Source organism: Gadus chalcogrammus, chromosome 7 (genome assembly GCF_026213295.1).
Source record: "Gadus chalcogrammus isolate NIFS_2021 chromosome 7, NIFS_Gcha_1.0, whole genome shotgun sequence".
Classification (NCBI taxonomy): domain Eukaryota; kingdom Metazoa; phylum Chordata; class Actinopteri; order Gadiformes; family Gadidae; genus Gadus; species Gadus chalcogrammus.
In genome coordinates this window covers 22,279,676-22,299,659 of record NC_079418.1, presented here as the reverse complement: position 1 = coordinate 22,299,659, position 19,984 = coordinate 22,279,676, and the positions used below count along the sequence as shown (strand labels likewise).

Below are 19,984 nucleotides of genomic sequence, written 5' to 3'. Positions count from 1 at the left end.
ATATCCTGATTTAATTAGCATGCATTCCTAATGGCAGCTGGATGGGTTCATTTCGGACACAGTGTGTGATCAGGTTTTCTAAATGCTGCGCAGAACTCTTAGTAACCCTTTTGTACACACCCTGAGCAACCTGATTAATACTAACGCATTCAAGACCAGTCTGAGGGAGCAATGAAGCGAAGCAGCTTGTGAGTGAGTGAAATGGGTTGAATCAGACGTTGGCAAAACCAGTATCAAATTGAGGTGAATGTCTCAATTATGGGGAAAAAAAATGTAATTATGAAATAAAAGTCCAATAGTTTGGAGGATTTAGTTTATTTTATATCCTAAAATGTAATTTTAATATTGATATTTACATATTTCACACCAATTCACCCCCGTCACCTCAACTTTGCGTCGCCTACTCTGGTGTCCCCAGATATCCCATTATCCGCTGCTAATGTGATTTGGATAAGCAGCGTAGGTAGCATAGATATGCCGGATAGCATGACGGGGACACTATCTGAGATGAGGATAAGATATGGCAGCACAGCCACAAGAAGAAGCGCAGAATCCCTCAAATCTGGTTGGCTACCGGCCCCCAGGTGCATTCCAGGAAGTCAGGAAACATAATTTGTTGTTTGGGGAGAAATGACATTCCTTTAAGTGGTAAGAGCTTTCTTATCGACAGTATTTTCTGTTTATTTTGTTCTTCTTTTTTTACGCTTATTTGGATCATCCAATGTATACATTGTAGGCATATCAGTAGACAGCCAGTAAGCCGCTAGTAACCTAGCAACAGAGTGTCGGTTGGGTGTCAACAAAGGTGGGGCTGAGAGACCTTGTGAGGGAAATGGAACCTCAGAAAAGGATTCAAACAGATTTCCTTGTGCTTAAGCATGACTGAATGAGTGCTAATATTGGTGTTGGTCTGGAGAGCACTGATATAATGATTGGGGCCAAGTCATTTGAGATTAATTTGAATAATGGACGTTGCATGAAGTCATGTCACGGCCACTGCATTCAAAGTATTACTGATTTCTAATTGGTTGTTAAGACGTGAAAACAGGGATATTAGCCTTTCACCTCTTTAATGGAAACCACTTCTTCTAGGGAGATAAAGCCAACTAAGTTCACACGCACGCACGCACGCACGCGCACGCACACACACACACACACACACACACACACACACACACACACACACACACACACACACACACACACACACACACACACACACACACACACACACACACACACACACATCCTGTGCAGTTAATATAACTATTTGGCAACATCTTTCCTTCCCTTTAACGTGGAAATGTAGGCTCACCTCATGTACAGCAAAAGCTTTACCTTTATTAGACAGAGTATATTATATTTCAATTTGAAATGAATATATCAGTGAATTAAATCGCTGTGGGTGTAATGTCTCATCCACTTCGGGGCTACAGGATTATTTTATACACTCAGTTTAGATTGGTAAATAGTTGTGACTCTTCAAGGTAATACAATCCACACTGCTTTCGTCAAGCATGAAATGTGGCCGAGTTCCCTGCATTGACCCCGGCAATAGCATCCTACCGGCCTCGCTTAAAACCAACACAATGTGCGTTACAGAACTAGAACCGGAACACTGCTGACTCTGCCCTTCTTAATGCGCCACGGGTTCACCGCAAACACATCCCCCGTGAGCATACACATACAGAGGAGTGGAGCACAGTGTATCAGCACCCTGGCCAAGCCTTCTTCAATGCAGATTACTCAAGCGTTGCAGCCAGGGACGTGCCTGGGAGCTAAATATAAATACCCAGGTCCACTGGAAGGGCCGAGGTTAGGGGACGCCCCTGGGAGCTGAAATACCCAGGTCCACTGGTAGGGCCGAGGTAAGGGAACGTGCCCAGGGAACTATATATAAATACCCAGGTCCAGAGGTTAGGGGCTGAGGGCATGGCTAGTTTATAACACATTTAAAAGAATAAACAAGAAACCCAGAAATATCCAGGACACGACCCAGGTAACCCTGGTGGTCGTTACAGTCCGGGTTTCAGCCAGCTGCAATAAAATGAGGGAAGACTGTACATAAAAAAAGGACAGATGATTTTAAAAAGAAAGTTTTCCCCTGTACTCATAACCTTTGGGCCATTGGAATAACTAATGCTAGAAGTGTCTCTGTGGGAAACCACAAGAAATGAACATAAGAATAGGTCTTGTTAACTTTTAGTTTTAAGGTAGAAAACCTTGGAAAAATATATACATATTTGATTGAAACTCAATTGAAAAAACACACTATTGCAGGTAACAATAATCAGGCAATGCTGCCTAATTCCTCATTGCTGTTTGTTGTTGAGCACCATTAACCATTAAGATATACTCCAATTTGTGCTACATGAGCCATAACGTTTCCTTCAGCAATGTAAACACTGCGGTATTCCATCATATATAACAGCATGCAGTTACAGCGAGCTGTGTACAATACATGACAAATAGGATTCCTAATGAACCCTGCAAGGCCATATTTATTATCTTAGCCAAGGCTAGAATACATCCTCCTCTTTTGGGATCTTTTTATAGAAAGCAGGATATAAATGGTGCAAACCGTCGCTTGTTTACGGTCCCTTGACAATGCGCTGTGGGTGTTACAAAGATCGGCCGGCAAAGAGTACAGGTAAAGAGTAGGTTGCGCACCACTCACCCAACAGACGCACGGCATCTGCATGCTGAACCGCAGTCAGGCAAATGCGGCATCAAGTGGTATAGTTACAAAACAATGATAGCCACACATCACCCACTCTGCAGAACACAAACGCATCACACAAACAGTTCGTGTTCGTCTCCATCCCAGTCTGTACAATGCAGTGATCAGCATTTTGTTCTACCCTGTTTCCAGGCTGTTTACAGAGTTCCTGGCTACCACTTTGCGGAGGCCCATAATAGACGGCACTTTGGCAAAATGTACAGATCGGGTCCTGCGATGTTGGGACACCGGCGGCCAGATGATAATCATCAAAGCCTGGTCGTCCCCGAGTTGGGGGTTTAGTGCGTGTACTGGCTGCCCTCCCTTGGGAACCATCACTGTAGATGTAGTCTCAAAATAAGGTGCTGATAAAGCAGTTGATTAGACAACGAAAATAGGAGGAGCGGGGAAAGAGCGTAATGTCGATTATGGATTTTGAATAGGCCTTTTAAACAACAGTGGTTCATTGTGTCTATTCCGTTCAACTTCTTTAATTCAATAACGTTTGGATAATTCTCACCGTCATCACATAATTTCAACTGGCACTTTAAAAAAGAGTAAGAGAGAAGGGAGGTGAGTGCTTAATAGTGCTGAATAAACTGTTCTTCAAGACAAGTCCCAATTATGTAATTGAAGGCTATCTTAATATGATGAGCTGTATTTCAGAGCAATGTCAGCACAATTAGTACACGGTCAAATTACATCGAAACCTCTCCACTATCCTCTTTTATGTTTGTCTGCTTGAATGCAACAGTCCTTTGGTTCAAATTAAGCAGTCAGTGTAGTACTGCAGGGGAAAGGAACTAGAGATGTGTGTCAAATAGATGAAACTGAAAAGAATATTTGAGTGCTACCTTATTCAAGCTAATAGGTTTGAAACCGTTTTGTAGCATGTGATATGCTGGATAGGCTCAAGCTTAATAAGACATCAATGTTGCACTTATGTCCGGGTGCAATATTTTTCCCGAATCATATTTGATTAATACATAAGTTAAATTGATTAGAGAGGTATAAGCTAATGGGGACGGAACAGCATTGCATTTATGGAGTAGACTCCATCTAAATACGTAAATGTGATTTTTTATGAATAATTGAATGTCTCTCTCATTTCCAGGTATTACACATAGTAGTTCAGTCATGGTCAACCAGAAAGGTTGGTATATAAAACAACCTAACCTTGTCTACATATCTTTAGTTCAGTAAGTAGCAATTGGTAGCAACATCGAAACAGGTATAAATTGAACTTCACACAAGATAAGGTTAAACCTGTAAACCCCTAGACAAGGTACAGTCAGTGCCATGTAGAGGATCACACTCTTGTCCAACAGCACTGAGGGTAAACTCAGTCGTGTCAACAGCACAGGCTCATCACACTACTTAATGATCCCAGGGCGGATATACAGAGGCCAGGTCATTAAACACAAGCTGTTTAAACTAGACATAGCAAAATACCTCCCATTCTGCGGCAGGCCATAAATCAAACCATAAACACACCAATCGTCAGCGTAGTTATAGTAGCGGCCTATCCCCTTTTACCCAAGGGAGAAAGAAATGCCTTACCCTCAGCAAGTGATCTCCAGCTGTGACCACAGCTGTTTACCGGTTTACCAGGTGAAGACACGTGACATATTAAATGGATCATTTAAACCACTGGATCCTTACAGCCAGTGAGCTCCACAACATGGGAAATGTTACTAGTTCTAGTAGGAGCATCGCTTCAGTGATGTCCTTCAGCTTTGCATTTCTCAGCGTAACAATGCAGAGTTGTCCAACACGAAAATACATATAGATTCTGTTGTTTTGTGGCATTCGGTAAATACTTGTTATTTAAATGTTGCCTAATTTCACTGGCTTTAGGTGCAGAGGTTAAATTGACCTCTTTTGACTAATTCTGTTTTCGAGGTCTCTAATTTACCACAACATTGTCTTCTACAAAGGAAGCAGAACGTGACAATTGAAATATTCTGTCCAATCAGCTGCCACACATGCATCCGGTTAAATCAACAATTGTTGTGGATTATGTGCGTGCGGGGGTCTCGGCGGGGGTGATGGAGAGTCTATTATTAAATCAAGAAAATTGTGAATTGTAATATGACTCTGAGAAGCAGCAGGCATGTTCTGCCTGTGTCAAATAGGAAAAACAGAACGGTATGAGAAGCAACAGACATACTGTATTCTGTTTGTGTCGAAAAGGAAAACCACAAAGCTCTGAGTGGGTTTAAAATCTCTTAACTTCAAGGACAAGAGTTTTCCCATTGAAAACCGCCATTCAAATCTTTAACTGATCTTCACCTCATTGGTAAAGATCAGTTCTTGTCACGTGCGTCATCTCTAAATCCTAGCTAATACACAGCGACATAAGGGGTGTTTGTTTTGTGCACATTGTCTGTCGATAAAGTCCAACACCAGAAATCCACACCAGAAAAACCAAACCAGACCGGACAATGGAGATTCTTTAAAAACATCACAACCTGGGTTTTTGTGATGAAACGCAGAGATGAAAGGGGAAGCCATGGGAAGGTGGATATAATCGAAGCTAGTTGTACAACAGTTAGAAGCCAAAAAGAGGTTTCAACTAGGGCTGAGGCCGAATATTCAAATATTCGGATATTCGTTCCTTAGGAATATATTCAAATCTTGATTCATTATTCAAATCCCAATGTGTTTTTGAATGCTTCACTTTTTTTAAAGAAAAGATTTACATACAAAAAAGGTTTTGGGATGTCTATGGATATTTGGGAACTGAACGCAGAAGGCTAGGTTACATTTCTTCGGAACATCTCAGTGACAAAAAATATATGTAAGGGGCCTAGACGTCCAACAACAATTCACGTCAAAGCATCCATTGAGGTAAGGGTAGCCATCATTAGAATGGTTAAATATGTGATTATAATTAAATAGTTTTTTTGTTCGATTTTATCTAAAATTATTTGTATATTCCGGTATAAACTTTGAACAGTGTTCAAACCACCCATTTGAGTTGTATTGATTGGAAGTAGGCCAACACACAACTTATTTTATCATTGTTTTATGTTTGTTTGTAAGCACTTTGGGTCAACTCAGTTGTTTTTAAATGTGCTATAGAAATAAAGTTAACTTGACTTGACTTAGGAATGGTTTAGGCTGCATTGAAGCTCTGCTTTTATTAAAATAACACATAACGACTAGAGGTCTCTTCCTGATACGTGACACGTTGAAAGACACGCACTATGAATGGATTTTTTTCTTTCTATTTTCCCCACCGAATATTCGGATATTCGTTTGGAAACATAACGAATATTTAGGAGCTTGAAATGATGTATTCGGGCCAACCCTATACTGTCAGCAAGCCACTAAGCTCTCTGTCTCGGTTCAAAGGCTGTTTTTTTTTTGCCCTACGGGGCCCCCCATTTCATCTTATGTTCTGGGCTCCATTCCAATGCCATGACAGCCGCATGGAAACAAACTAAAATGACAAAATGGCCGAATGAGTATATTGTCCTGAGACATGTAATTAATGTAACACGTTTAATGGATTCAAATTCACCACTGAGAAACAAGCTATGCTGCTTTGCTGGGGGAGCTGGTTCATCAGGGCACATTTGTGTATGCAGCTCCTAGATTGATGCCGTTGACCAGCCAATATAATTTAATATGTGAGTGAATATGTGATGACACACATTGAACGGCAAACTGAAAGTCGTCTGATTCATCTAGTACTATTGTTTAGTGTATTGGTAAAGGAGTGAAGCCAGGAAAGACGGTTACGATGGTTTAATCACCCAGATTGTTATTGTCCATTAATAGACATAAAAGATACACAGTCATTGAAATAGGGAAAAGGATCCAACAAGATAGATTGAACAAAACTTTAGCAAGTAAACATTGAATTTGTGACCTGTGCTTTGATGAATGTTAAGTAGAGTTAAGGTTGCTTAATGGTCCCCAACTGTGAATAGATGCAATGTCCCATTCCATAAGTGTTACTAAGGCAGTGGATATGGAGAGGTTGGTAACTGCAATATTGAGACATATCTATGCAAACTGATTGCTCCATTGGCAACATTTTGTGAATTCTTGGGGAGCCACTGGCCGACTCTTGAGTAAGCAGCATTTATCTTACAAATCGTAACTCGGGCAAGGTTATAAAATGTTCATTAAAAGGTAATAAGGTAGAGTAGGTTTACGTCAGATCATTAAGAATAAGTGTAGTCTAATAGTTTGAGATGTTTATTCAATCATGTTTCAATTTTAAACAGTTAACATACAAGTGTCTTTGTCAATCGTGGTAAACCTTAGCATTATTTTCACTGAAGTTGTCCAGTAACACAGACTCAGACATGCTATTCTGTCATTCAATCCAAGTTAAATGTATACAATTAATCGACATGACTACAGATCTAATCTGTTGCTTAGTAGTTTAACAGCATACAGCCCTGTGTAGCTATTTAAAAAAAGGATTTGTTTGCCAATGAGATTTCACAGTTGTTGCCATTTTATCGCTTGACAAGCCACTTGGCCGAGTGGAAATGATTGACAGCTCAACATCGGCGAGCACTTCGGCATAAGAATAACAAAACATGGTAACAATTATCTAAGTAACGTCTCATTACTCTCAAACGCTATTTGGAACATATGTATTATCGGTTCATATTTCTGTCCATGCCATCAATCTATACAATTCCATTCCCTGGATTTTCCTGCTGGTGGTTGAAATAAACAAATATAAAAATAAATAAATGCCAATTAAAACATTAAGACACAATCTGCAAGGCAAGAGGATGTCAAATCTGCTCGACCATTTGGATGAATGTGTTTGCCGTTTCCCTGTGCACAGAGACTAACAAAGTAAAGTAAAGATTTCATGGGAATTTGCATCTGTCAAGATGCAAAGGCTTGAAAGCCTTCCATTAGACTTTTCTTGAGCTTGCTAAAACTGTTTGAACTGAGTGGCTTGTCTCAATTTGTTGCTTAAAAAGCAATTCAAGCGTTGAAAATTATCCTGTGGGTATTTGGTATCTCTGACCAGAATATTCATGAGTCAAGCATCTATTTTTACTCACACATTTATTTTATGTTTCATCACATAATAATCATCAACATATGGGCTGTGTGAATGTAATTAGCATAAGAAGATGGAAAATAAAAACCTCTACAATCAATTTTTTGTATGCAGGTTTCACACAGGTTTCACACACTTTTTCACACGAACGTTTTGCTTTTCTGTTTCACAATGTAAGATAAGATGGAAAGAAAACCTTAGAGACTCCCCCAAGGAATGCTAAGGGTTACAGAGCAAAGTAACAATAAAAGTGAGCATCAAAAAATAAATTAATAACAAAAATGTTTGTAAAAAAACTGCTACGATACGTACTAGTACTGCACAGCTTGACAGCTGCGTAAGTGTACAAACTGTAAAGAGATGTCTAAAAGTGAAAAAGAAAAAACGATTAAAACCAAACAAGGAATTATGAGCGATTAGCAAAACGTAGGGGTTGATGAAGCCTTTAGCTAAAAGCCATGGAAGCTAGTTAAAGATACTAGCACTGTGTTAACATGATCAACAGAGGGCGGGTACAGTATCCTATTGTTAAGTAGGAAAAGCAAACAAAACGCAGAGAGCTGCAAATCCCTCCAAATAGCTCGGGAACGCAGGAGGTGAGAAATTGAAAGTGAAATCAGGGCCAGCTTCATCAGAGTACAAGTGCTTTCTAATGTGTTACACAAGCAAAGCTTATAGGGCTCACTCTCCAATTTAATTTATCCTAATGTGGAATATTTCCAATGGCTCATTACTCGCCCTGCCGCTGGAGGGGGGACTACCTCCTCTCTACGATCCTTCTCTGTAATGAGCCCTGAAGTTTATTAGAGCCTTGTGCACGGAGGGGCCCGGTCTCCTCGCTCCCTCTCCCGCATCCCACGGTAAAGTAGCAAGGCCCGGCGCACTAATCGCTACTGTGTAACGCCACATCGTCGCTCTCAATGAAACCAAACACAAAGGCACGGTGGGAGTATGTCTTTACGCTTTATGACCGAATGGAACTCCTCCCCGCTCTCCGAACACAACGCCGACTCGGAATCTTTCGGAAGACACGCTTGAATGTTTGGGCCCCGCTGTGAACGTGACTAAACGGATCAACGATTTTAATGGATCGCTTCCTTTGTGATACCTTAAAGTATAAACGATGCATTTCTGAATGATATTATGATAAACGCTATACTTTTGTGCAATACGCTGGGGGTGGGGGGTAGTGCAGGTTGTACATGGGATAACATTTTTTGAAGAAGAACAGAAGAGTTAAATTATATAGACAATTGCCAATGTATTTTAAATATTGTTCAGTAAATGTAGTTAGATGTTTTTTTATTCGAAAAACCGTATGACCTTGTGTATTCCATCATAGCATCAAAGTTTTCCATTGATGGTTCGTTCTATTTCGTGACTTATTAAGTACACTGGGAGCACAAGCAGCATTGTAGACTTTTCCTTTCAAATGTGTCCCAGCGGCCATGGCCTTCTTGCAACAATAACAGTGTATAAAGGGGGTGCTCGCACTCTTTGCCCAGCTGCCGCATGTGTGAAACATAAGTGATATCAGAGAATCCAGGGTCGAGGAATGGAAAAGTAAATACCATACATTCAGATTATTGTACGAGGACACGACCGGTCACATTCTCAAGTCGTTCCCTTGTTGCGTAACCTTCCCCCATCCGAGTGCTGGCCGTTTGCAAAGACTGCAGAACCATAGAACAAGTGTGCGCGGTAATGCGGCGCTGTCTCCGCATTGAGCCTTCACATAGCCACCGCCTGTTCTCTTGCGAGCCACATGTGAAGGAAAAAGAAGAAGCAAATGTCCATAATCCTGGGGATGGGAGTGGGTTGAGGAGAACAGGCTGACAAGGTCACTGGGCTGATTGATGTTGGCCTCCAGAGTTCCTCCCTGGGTGCGGGTTCAACACAAATCTCTATTTCAGAGGTGCTGGAGATGAGACGGGACCAGCGGGGACAGCAGGGACCCAAACCTCCTCCCCACGGACCGCCGAGGAGCCCGGCGTGCGGGGAAGGTAGGATGTTGTGGCGTATTCATTCATCCCTCACCCCGGGCCATCGGCCCGTGACTGGACTGGAGTGTGGGAGGCATGCTGATCCTCCACAAAGGGAAGGGAGGGGGGGGGTGCTCCAGAGGGGAGACTCGTGGGTGGTTGGGAAGGGGGGGGGGATGGAGGAGGTAAGGGACACCGATGCAAATGTTGAGAGCATGGTGATCAACTATTTTAATAAGCGACCACACCGAGGGAGACCCTTTACGTCTACTTCTCACACAGTGCACTTAGCAGAGATCTGAATACATCATTTTGTTTCTCTATTCAATTCTCTCTGGCATTGGTGAACCCCCCCCCCCCCCCCCCCCCCCTCCCACTTTACACACATGTAGACACGGGCAGGCAAAACACACACACACAAGGACACACACACACATGCACACGCATTAACGGCATAGAAAAACATACTGACTCCGGGAGGATAACTACCATGAATGATACAGTTCCTGCATTGCTGTGGCTCTCATCTATTATTATCATCATCATCGCTACCTTCCTCATATCCTCTTCCTGCTCCCTCTTCTTCCCCCGTTACCCGCTTCGTCTCCCTCACGTTACATGATAGACAGCGAGCGTTTGCGGGCCCGAGCCTAACACATTCATCAATGCATCGGATTAATCACAGCCATTAGCGCGCATTCCACCAATAGCACCGACGTCAAGACAAGCTGTTTTCGATACGCACTCTCTATTTAAAGACAATGCACTGACGAACGACGGAGCCAGCAGATGGACAATAAATCGAAACAAATCAATCGAAGGAATACCAGAGATTTCCAGACAGTTTTTTCTTGACTTCAGAACGGAAACAGCCGCACACGTCTGACAACAGGCACTGCACATTTACTGATGTCCCATTGGACTTACTGTGAGTGCAAAAAAACAACCAATTGAATCTACAGGCAAAAATGGGGTTAATGGAAACATGGCATTGCTCAATGCGAAAACGGTTTAAGAGATATAAATTGAAACTTGTGTGCGCTTCCTAACAATGGTCCATTTAAACATTTTACAATACGAATACATTACTCGGTAATTGCTGAATTATGTCCATCACTTGCCATAGCTTTCTTCCAATTCCCATGCTATTCTGTATTCAAACTGTGCCAGAAACTGTTTTTGACATCAACACAGATGCACAGAGAGTGGGGATAATGAGAAACGTAGTGTCTAGGTACCTCTCTGTTAGTCTACATAGAAATCATTCATCCATTCATATTTTCTGTCAATCAGGGAAAAATCAATTTACTTTAAGAAGCCAGTGATGCAATTTGCTGCTCAGACTTCCACCGCTGCCAATGTACACACAAAAAAAATCCCTTTCATATGAAGTGTACCTTCGTATAACATTCATATTGATTGGAGTAAAAAAATCTCTCTTTGCATCCTTACTACTTTTAATTAAGGCGCCTGATTAAGTTTAGCTCAGCGTCCATGATGTACACCTCCCATCCCTGGCACGAGAGGTATCGATTGTTTTTCAGAAAACTGAGCGTGAAATGAAATTGATTTCATCGTAAATGATAACAAAGGTCTATCTGCTGACAGCTGATTTAGTGGGCCTTTGCTCCGAAAGGGAGCCAGGATATTTCTCAGTGTCCCCAAATCAATATCTATCAGCAGCCCCAAATTAAACCCCCGCCCATTTTCAGCAACAGCTCTAATATATAGTGGATTTTAAGTGAAGTAAAAAAAATAAAAGGGCACATGCACGAGCCAATGATTTTCTTTTTTGAGCCGCAACTTTCTCCACTTCCAACAGTTAGTTTGGTTCAAAAGCGTGCCAATAGTCCCACAACTCCTGCAGTGTGTACCGACAAATAAATAGAAACTACCAACCCGTTGTCCCCAATGCCATGCGTGTGTTGTGTTCAATTGCAATTGAGTTGCAGCAGCAGAAGAAAATAACTCCACACGGTGTGGGTACTGTATTGTGATGTTATCTGTGTTGCCCCAATGTGTGCGTGTATCTAGTGTATTGTAGGGTTTGTATGTTTCCTATGTGCGAGTCGCAGTAGGGGAAGAGACTACACACCGTGTAGGAACGGTATTGTGATCTTATCTGTACAGGGTTGCCCAATGTGTGTGCGTTGTGCATCTAGTCTTTTGTAAGCCATGGATGTGTCCTATGTGTGAGTCGCAGTAGGGGAAGAGACTACACAACCTGTCGATACTGCAATGTGCTGTTATCTTTATAGCCTTGCCCGAGGTGTCTGTCGTGTATGCATGTGTTGTAACGTGCTCCTAACGTGCGTGTGCAATTTTTTGTATCCACTCTCTTAAAGTCTGTGTATAGCTTTTATTAAAGCAAAAAAAAGAAATAAATTCAGTTATTCATTGAATTAAATAATGAATCAAGAGAAAAGAGAAGTGCGCGCTCACCTTGAACGATGAGGTGAACCTTGGTGGACTTGGGCTTCTTGTTGGTGAGGATGGTGCACACGTAGGGGCCCTCGTCGTGGACGTCCACACTGAGGATCTTGATGCTATACTCGCTGACCGGCGTGTTCTCCATGAGCACCACGCGGGGGTCCAGGGTCCACTTCTCGCTGCCCGCAAACAGGATGGTGGTGCGGTTCAGCCAGGCCACCCGCGTCACCTTGCTGTCCACGCTGCATCTGTTTAGGGACACGGTGACGGTGAGGAGGAGATGCAGTATGCTAACGACACACAAAAGCGCACGCATAATCCGATTGTCGGCGGGACGACAAGACAAGGCAGTGAGGAGATACAGTATGCTCACACACACACAGACGCCGAGTGTGCACAAGCACACAGTGCCGCGGTGATCCGACCAGCTCTCGTGCATCACACACAGCCTTCGTTGATGTTGTTTTTTCCCCCGCTAAAGTTGTTGTTCCTGAACTTGAGATGATAATGGATGGCATACAGGCGCCCTCCTCCACACTCAGACGCCCACCCAGGACCAGAATTTTGTTTGACTCTGGCATAACAATAAATGTGCAATAAAAAAATGATGTCCGCACTCTGTGTTTGGTCGCCTGTGCCGGTTGCCCACTCATACAAGAATCAGCTTCATTAAAACTATATCCGTAATTGGTTTATCAGGGTTAATGGATTTAAATATTGCCGGTGTAAGTAAAGCCTACCATTGACTTCAAATTGATATGCTTAAATGTTCATTTCCATTGGGAAGCAGCAGCTTCAAATGGATGCTGCAGAGACGGTGCCCTTCCTGCCTCAGGGCCACGTACGATATCTAAACTAGGTGTTTTTTAGACAAATAATCCTGTTGTTAAACGGGCCTCGGAGGGAGCTCCCCCCTATAAAAACAACGGCAGCTTCATCAAGGTAGCATAAGCGTTACAATCTATTCTTTGATTTGAATGTAAAACATGCCAAGGAAAACCGTTTTTTGCATCATTAGGCAAAACAAATAGGCCCTGTGCGTCTGCGAAAAAATCCCCGTGGTTAAGAACTGTTGTCCGTGAGGCAGGCTGAGGTCAAACCAGCAACTGAGGGCTGTTTTTTGCAGCGTATCAGGATCACTTTCAGAACCCCTTAAAACCCAATACGCCTCACAACATATTGGCTGTTTTCGCTGCAAATCTAAGCCGGTAAGCGTCAGGACAATTTCGATTAAACTATAACCTCTCTAATACAAACAAGGTCACCAATCTAGAGGGACTCAAAAGGTGAGATTTAAGATACCGGTAGTCGAAAGACTGCCACAGGATTGGCGTTCAGCGTATAGGTTAAAGGACACACCTAAAGGACAAGACAGTGTATTGATACCACATCAAACAATAAATGCGTCAGTCCTTTTTCTTCTGGTCAAAATTATGGGATGTTTGTGTCTCTCTGAAAAGTGTACAGTAAAAACAGCAAGGGGTGAAGTATTTCAGGGCGGGGGGTTTAGGGGATTCTGTAGAAAGATGAATTTAGCAAGATAGATAGAATATCGTATAAAATAACATGAAATTCAACACCTTGCATTTTCGGAACATATTACTCTCTACACTGGCTACCAATAACTTTCAGATCAGACTTTAAGGTGCTATTGTTAACCTATAAAGCCTTGCATGGATTATCTCCATCGTACCTGAAGGACCTGATCATTCCTTATAGTCCTTCTCGGTCCCTCCGGTCTTCGGGAGCTGGCCTTCTTTCACTGCCGAAGGTTAAAAAGAAATCGGCTGGACAGAGAGCGTTTGCCTATCGAGCCCCTTTTTTATGGAATAGGCTGCCATCAGCGATCAGGGAAGCTGACTCTGTGGAGCTATTCAAAGGGAAGCTCAAAACGCACCTCTACAATCTTGCATTTGGAGTGTGAAAACAACTGATGCGAGGCGAAGACTACTCTGTTTGCTTGTGCTTTTCTTATTACATTATACATTCCCACTATGTACTTTTCCGTTCTAATTCACTATTCTGTCAGTTGTAGCGTGCTGCGGGTGCTGGACTGGATGCCTGGACTCTCCTCATGGATAACCGGCCAGAACCCCATCACCATTTTAATATGATGTGCATGTATTTACCTGTGTGTCAATTGTGGCACCCATTGCACTCCTGACCATCCCTGGAAGAAGGGATCCCCTACACTGCGTTTCTTCTCAAGATTTCTTCCTTGCTGATTCAAGGGAGTTTTTTCTTGCCCGTGTGGGGGCATGGGTAAAGGGGGGTGTCACAAATATTCGGCCTGTTAAGCCCTTTGAGACTGTAATGGTGATTAAGGGCTATACAAATAAAATTGAATTGAATTGAATTGCTGAAGATTAATATTTTTCACAAATTGAAGATTTAAAACAACAATTACAATTTATATTATAATACTGCTTCAAACAAGTGAATACGGGTATGAACTCAACAATTGAACTTTTCCAATGCTTTTCTGAAACTGATTGAAAGTCTCAGACGGCGGCATTTCCACAACTCACCCCCGAGCATTGCTCCTTTATATAAGAAAGATCACCATGTGTGATGTTTCCCTTCAGTAGGTAATTATTTTCTGCATTGTTCACAAGGGAACAGAGTTTGTTTGCGTCACTCAATTGACCGCCGTACATTTAGCCCGCTAGCCTTGCTCTTAAACGCCACTTTCACGTGATGTCTGCTCCGACAGGGTTTCCACTGCGAAAAGGCCCTGGCAGACAGGTACAGCACGCAATGATTCAATAAATCGGCATGTGTCAGGCGCCTTTCAAATAGGCTCCACTTTTGTGATACAGTATTTGGAAAAGAGGCAAATAATGGATGGTGGTGTCAACAGCGACCCAGATGTAAGCACTCACGGTGACAACAGACAGAACTCTCCCCAAAGAGACTTTATGGCAGCTTGATCATTGTTCAGTAACTAATAGGAAACGTATATTCCACTTGGCGACGTGTTGCTGCGACACATTTCCAGGGTAGGACTGTTGTTTACATGTTTTTGGTCGCGGGCACAACAGGGCATGCGTCTTTGGGTCTTTGTTATGAAATTATTTCATGATTGACACGACCGTTTTAACGCTTGAATTTAACATAGAGGAAGAAACAACAGAGAAGGATCGAAACCCAAAAAGATGTCATGAGACGCCTGTCATGAAATGTCATGAAAAAAGTGAATTTACGGCACATGGCCAGCCCTACTCACTCCTCGATCGCCCGGCGAATCTATTTCAATCAAATGGACAAATACAGGTAACAATTTAGAACAGATCTGAGCTCTCCCTTTCAGTACAATAAAGAGAGAGAGAAGGTTAAACCATCCCCGGCGTCCATCTATACCTACGGAAGGGGATTCAGCGGTGACTCGCAAACATTCATATTCAGGACATATTGTTTTCCCCTGCATCGCCGTGGGCCATTCCTCAATCCAATGGACTACATTGGATGAATATCATAAATCATCCTGCCATTTCCGTCTGCTCGACCAGGGTCAGAGCCCATCGCCAGATGAGAATCCACTTCCATCACAGCGTTTCATCAAAGTCGCACGGAATGGATCGGAAAACGCAAGAGAAACTGTTTTTGTTTTACTATATCATATACGTATATATATATATATATATAGAACGATTTCCCAAATTCACAGTTTGGTACGATAAGGTACGGTTCTAAATGTTATCGATATAAAAGCCGGAATTTCTCATTTGTATTTAGATTAAAAAACATATAACAGTACACAACATGGATAGTTTGGTTTCCAGCAGCATATGGAAACATAAACCAAACATGAGTGCCTGCTGAATAGCACAAACTATAAAATAGTAATTTATACGCTACTTCAACAAATGAATGCACAGATCAGCAGCATATGGAAAACTGAAGTCACACAGCAGTGCCTTACAACCAATAGGAATGCTGTTTTAAAGTTGAGTCTATCATCATGAAATCAAAGGGTGGCTGGGCTTATTATCTTCCAGTCTATTCTAATGAGCCGTTACAGTGAGGTTGCTCTACATCTCTGGACGTCCAACCGCGCCTGCAGCGCAATAGAAGACTTTTTCTGACAACTCCACGTCAATTTGTTTTTCTGATGTGAATGTTTCCGGGCAAAATGTGTGTGGGAAGTAATCGTGCAACAACAGGTCAAGCCCCTTAAACAAGTTAGTGAACCGAGTATTCTCTAGCACGGAGAAGGGTCTCATATCTGCCTATTCGTTCTGCTATCTCTGCGGTGATCTCTATGGCCCTAGCGGAATCAGCAATCAACATTTTGTTGCCTGGATGCTTCGGGGGGAGATACTGTTTCTGTTTGCTTTGCCGTTTAATTTGTTTGCCTAGTCCTGTCGATTTTTCTCATCAATGTGTTAACTTTGAGATGCGGTTGGACAGCGTGTGCGCCCCACTCCATTGTTTTTCTTATGGAGAAAGCGCCGCCACAATTTCAGGGAGGACACACGACCTCAAAGCGTTTGATTTTTTCCTGGAGGGTTCTTGCTCCAAAGATTTGCAGTGCAGTCCGAAAGCCGTGACTTTCTGAGCCGTGGTTGATTGTGTGTGTTAAACTTCCCGTTCTCGAGAACAGCGCATGACCTAGCAACTTGTAAGGGATCCGACCATGTCTCAAGCAACAGAACATCAGACCGTATAAGGATCACTTAACTTTGTGTGGATAATTCCCTCGCATTGATCCCTATATATATATACAATAATGTTTTATGCATAATTATTTTATCAAATCAACTGTGTGCTAAACACAATAACTGGTTTGCAGTGTATTCTGATCTGCGCACCGTGGACCCTAAACGGTAAGGAACAATATGAATACACGTACCGCTTCACCAACAATATATGAACGAAATCGCACTGATATTGTCAATGTTTCATTGGCCTTCAGAATACGTAGCACATAGATTAATACACATTTATGTAGGGGACAACTTACTTGACTTTTACTGTACGCGGTACAACTGTCTCAATAAATATGAACATGAATTATGCTAATTGTCATAAAATAGTACATGAATATGGATAGCACAACACAAGGTCTGCACAAGGTTTCATGTAACGTTTAAACTTGCGTACAGTATTTTGCATTTGAAACATATTAAAACATTTGAAACATATTATCATATTGAGCGGTGACATTGGCTGTTCGTCTTCAACGTAACTTTCCTTTACCATGTGGTACTTTGTGAATGTTGAGTTATGTTCTCGATACTTATGCACTCACTCACAGGCACACATGCGAAAACGCACACACAAAAACACACAAACCCACCACTCCACGTACACAAACACATACACATACCCACCCAACCTACCCACTCAACCAACCGCCCACACAAAAATCGACCACACAAAATGAGTCCAGTTTGAACATTCAGCAAGCTTGACCGTTCCGCCTCAGCTAATCGTGCATAAATCACGCATAACCGCTCTACTTATCATCTATTGTGAAAATAGCATCCAGTTTAAATATTCTCCTGCATCTAACAATAGATTGCACCTGGACAGGATATTCCATAAACAAACGGCATTAACTAACATGACAATGAATTACCATGAATAATTCAGCACTTCTCATACGGTATTTTTACCAGCAAGACCCAGCTTGTGTGCCTGTGGGTGACTTAAACACTTGCCACGGCCTAGTCACATACATGCTGTGGACATACAGATCAGTACAGTGGTGGGCGTCAGCACGGCAAGTCCCGAGCATGCAGCTGAATCTTTAATGCATCACACGCCGTATTAGCATTTAAAACGGTGTGAAGGGAAGAGTTTGCCAAGTTATTAACAGGATACCATGTATATATTTTTCCCCTGTAAAAATGTGTAAATGTGTGAGTGTAAATAATTAACCACCTGTACCGCGTAGGTATAATATGTGACACATTTAAATTTACATAAATACTGCAGATAGTTGTCGTCGGTGTCTGAACACGTTTGAAGTCCAATAGGACATTAGAGGAACTGTGTACAGCTTTCTTGAGAAAAGTTTATTCTTAGTAAATGACACTAGCCTCTGCAAACTGGAGTGTTTGAGCCATCCGCCAAATTCTACAAAATAGTTCAAACAGAAAAGTTGAACTGCCACTTAGCAAACTAGTGTTTGACTGACACAAGCACACACACACACACACGCACGCACGCACGCACGCAAGTGTCAAAAGGGTTGGTCTGAAGCAGCCTAATTACCCGGAGGTGTGGTTTGGGCGTAACGTCCAACAAACCAATGAGAGTGCCAGCTCCCATCCCCTTTAAGAGCCATGAGCGCATTTGAATCGGACGAGTTGATATTTTGACAGCGCGTCTGCAGTCTCCGATGAGACAGATGCACATGAATTTCAAACTGCAAATGGCTCAGTTTATTGCCAAATAATATGGCCTAATTCACACATGGAATAAGGGGTTTTCTTCCACAACTTCAGAAATACTGAGTCTTCAAATAAATTTCGCCAAAGAAAACGTATATGATATAACATATGATATGCGGTAACTGGTTCTATTTAATGATATACGCAATACATTATAAACATTGTTTCTTATCAGTATTGTATGCTATCCTAATATGCATGTGTCCCCGCGGTAATAGACATTGCCATTGATTGTATTATGCGTTACGTGTTTAGTTTGTGTGTGTTTAAACAGAGCACACACGCGCGCCCGCATTCATTCATTCTTTTTAACACTCACTCGCGGTAAAACAATGTTTTTCACGATCAAATACTCATCAATCCTAAAAGTTATGGGCATGTAGGCCTACCTACACGATGTCTGTGTCAAGAAAATATGTTTTTGCTGTACGGTGTTTGCAGATGCATTGATTTAAAAGTACAACTTATTACCGCTGCATCAGCTGTTCTTTCCCAAATAATTTACCAAGAATGTGCGGCTAGGTAGAAGCAAAGTGTATGCGCGAGGTGCACAAGCAATCCGTATGCATCGCATGCGCGTGTATGCATGCGCCCTTAAAATAGCATCTGAACAACGCGCCACTGACTTTAAACCAGGTATTTCGATGTCAGTAGCGCAATGGTATTCAGCAACGGCAAAATAGCGTTTGCGCCAGAACACGCCTCCTCCTTCCGCCGAACCGCCCCTTGGGGCGCATGATCAATCCCTAATTTACCGGCGAGTGGCGCTGGTGGGAAAAGAACGCTCTGCGCCAGTTGTAAACTAGCAACGACACATGCGCCAGTGACTAAGTCACTTGCGCCGGATGCAAGATAGGGCCCAAAGACTTACTATAGCTGTCAGTGTTAAAATTTGGTTTTAAAACTTACGTTTGCCATTAAAGCGAATGTCGCTAGCTTGAGACAATTAATGCCTGCTTAGGAAGCTAATGCCAAGTGAAACAACTTTCAAGTGCGTGATTACAGAACATAAGTACAAAACTATACCAGAAACAGTGTGTAAGATGTTAAAGAATCCTGATAAGATTGTTGGAATACAAATTATGCACTGATCCGTTTAGCTGGCCATACGAGATAGTCAGAAAAAAGATTGGTTCACACGATGGTTCACATAAAGGGAAGAAAACATGTTTCCCATAACAATCTAAATGTAAACTTGCAGAAAGGTGCTTTGTGCAGTTTTATATAACCCCCCCCCCCCATTTAGAAACTGCACACTTTATAGGATTATGTGTCATTCATCCAGAGAAATAAGACGCTGCGGCTTGACAGAAAGCTATCAACATTCCTTAAGAGCAATGAAAAGGGTATTCTAGTTTCAATTTTCCTGTTGAATGGAAATATAGACAGTACATTTTTCCACAAAAATGTATAC

The 19,984-nt window shown here is 42.2% G+C and overlaps 1 protein-coding gene across 1 annotated transcript in view; it reads right to left on the bottom strand.

Annotated features, from left to right (window-relative positions):
* Positions 1-19,984, bottom strand: part of LOC130385856 (opioid-binding protein/cell adhesion molecule-like) — an 85,061-nt gene that overhangs the window by 36,513 nt on the left and 28,564 nt on the right. Inside the window, exon 2 of the mRNA XM_056594587.1 lies at positions 12,185-12,420. Coding sequence (XP_056450562.1) covers positions 12,185-12,420 — 236 coding nt within the window. The remainder of the gene's footprint in view (positions 1-12,184; positions 12,421-19,984) is intronic.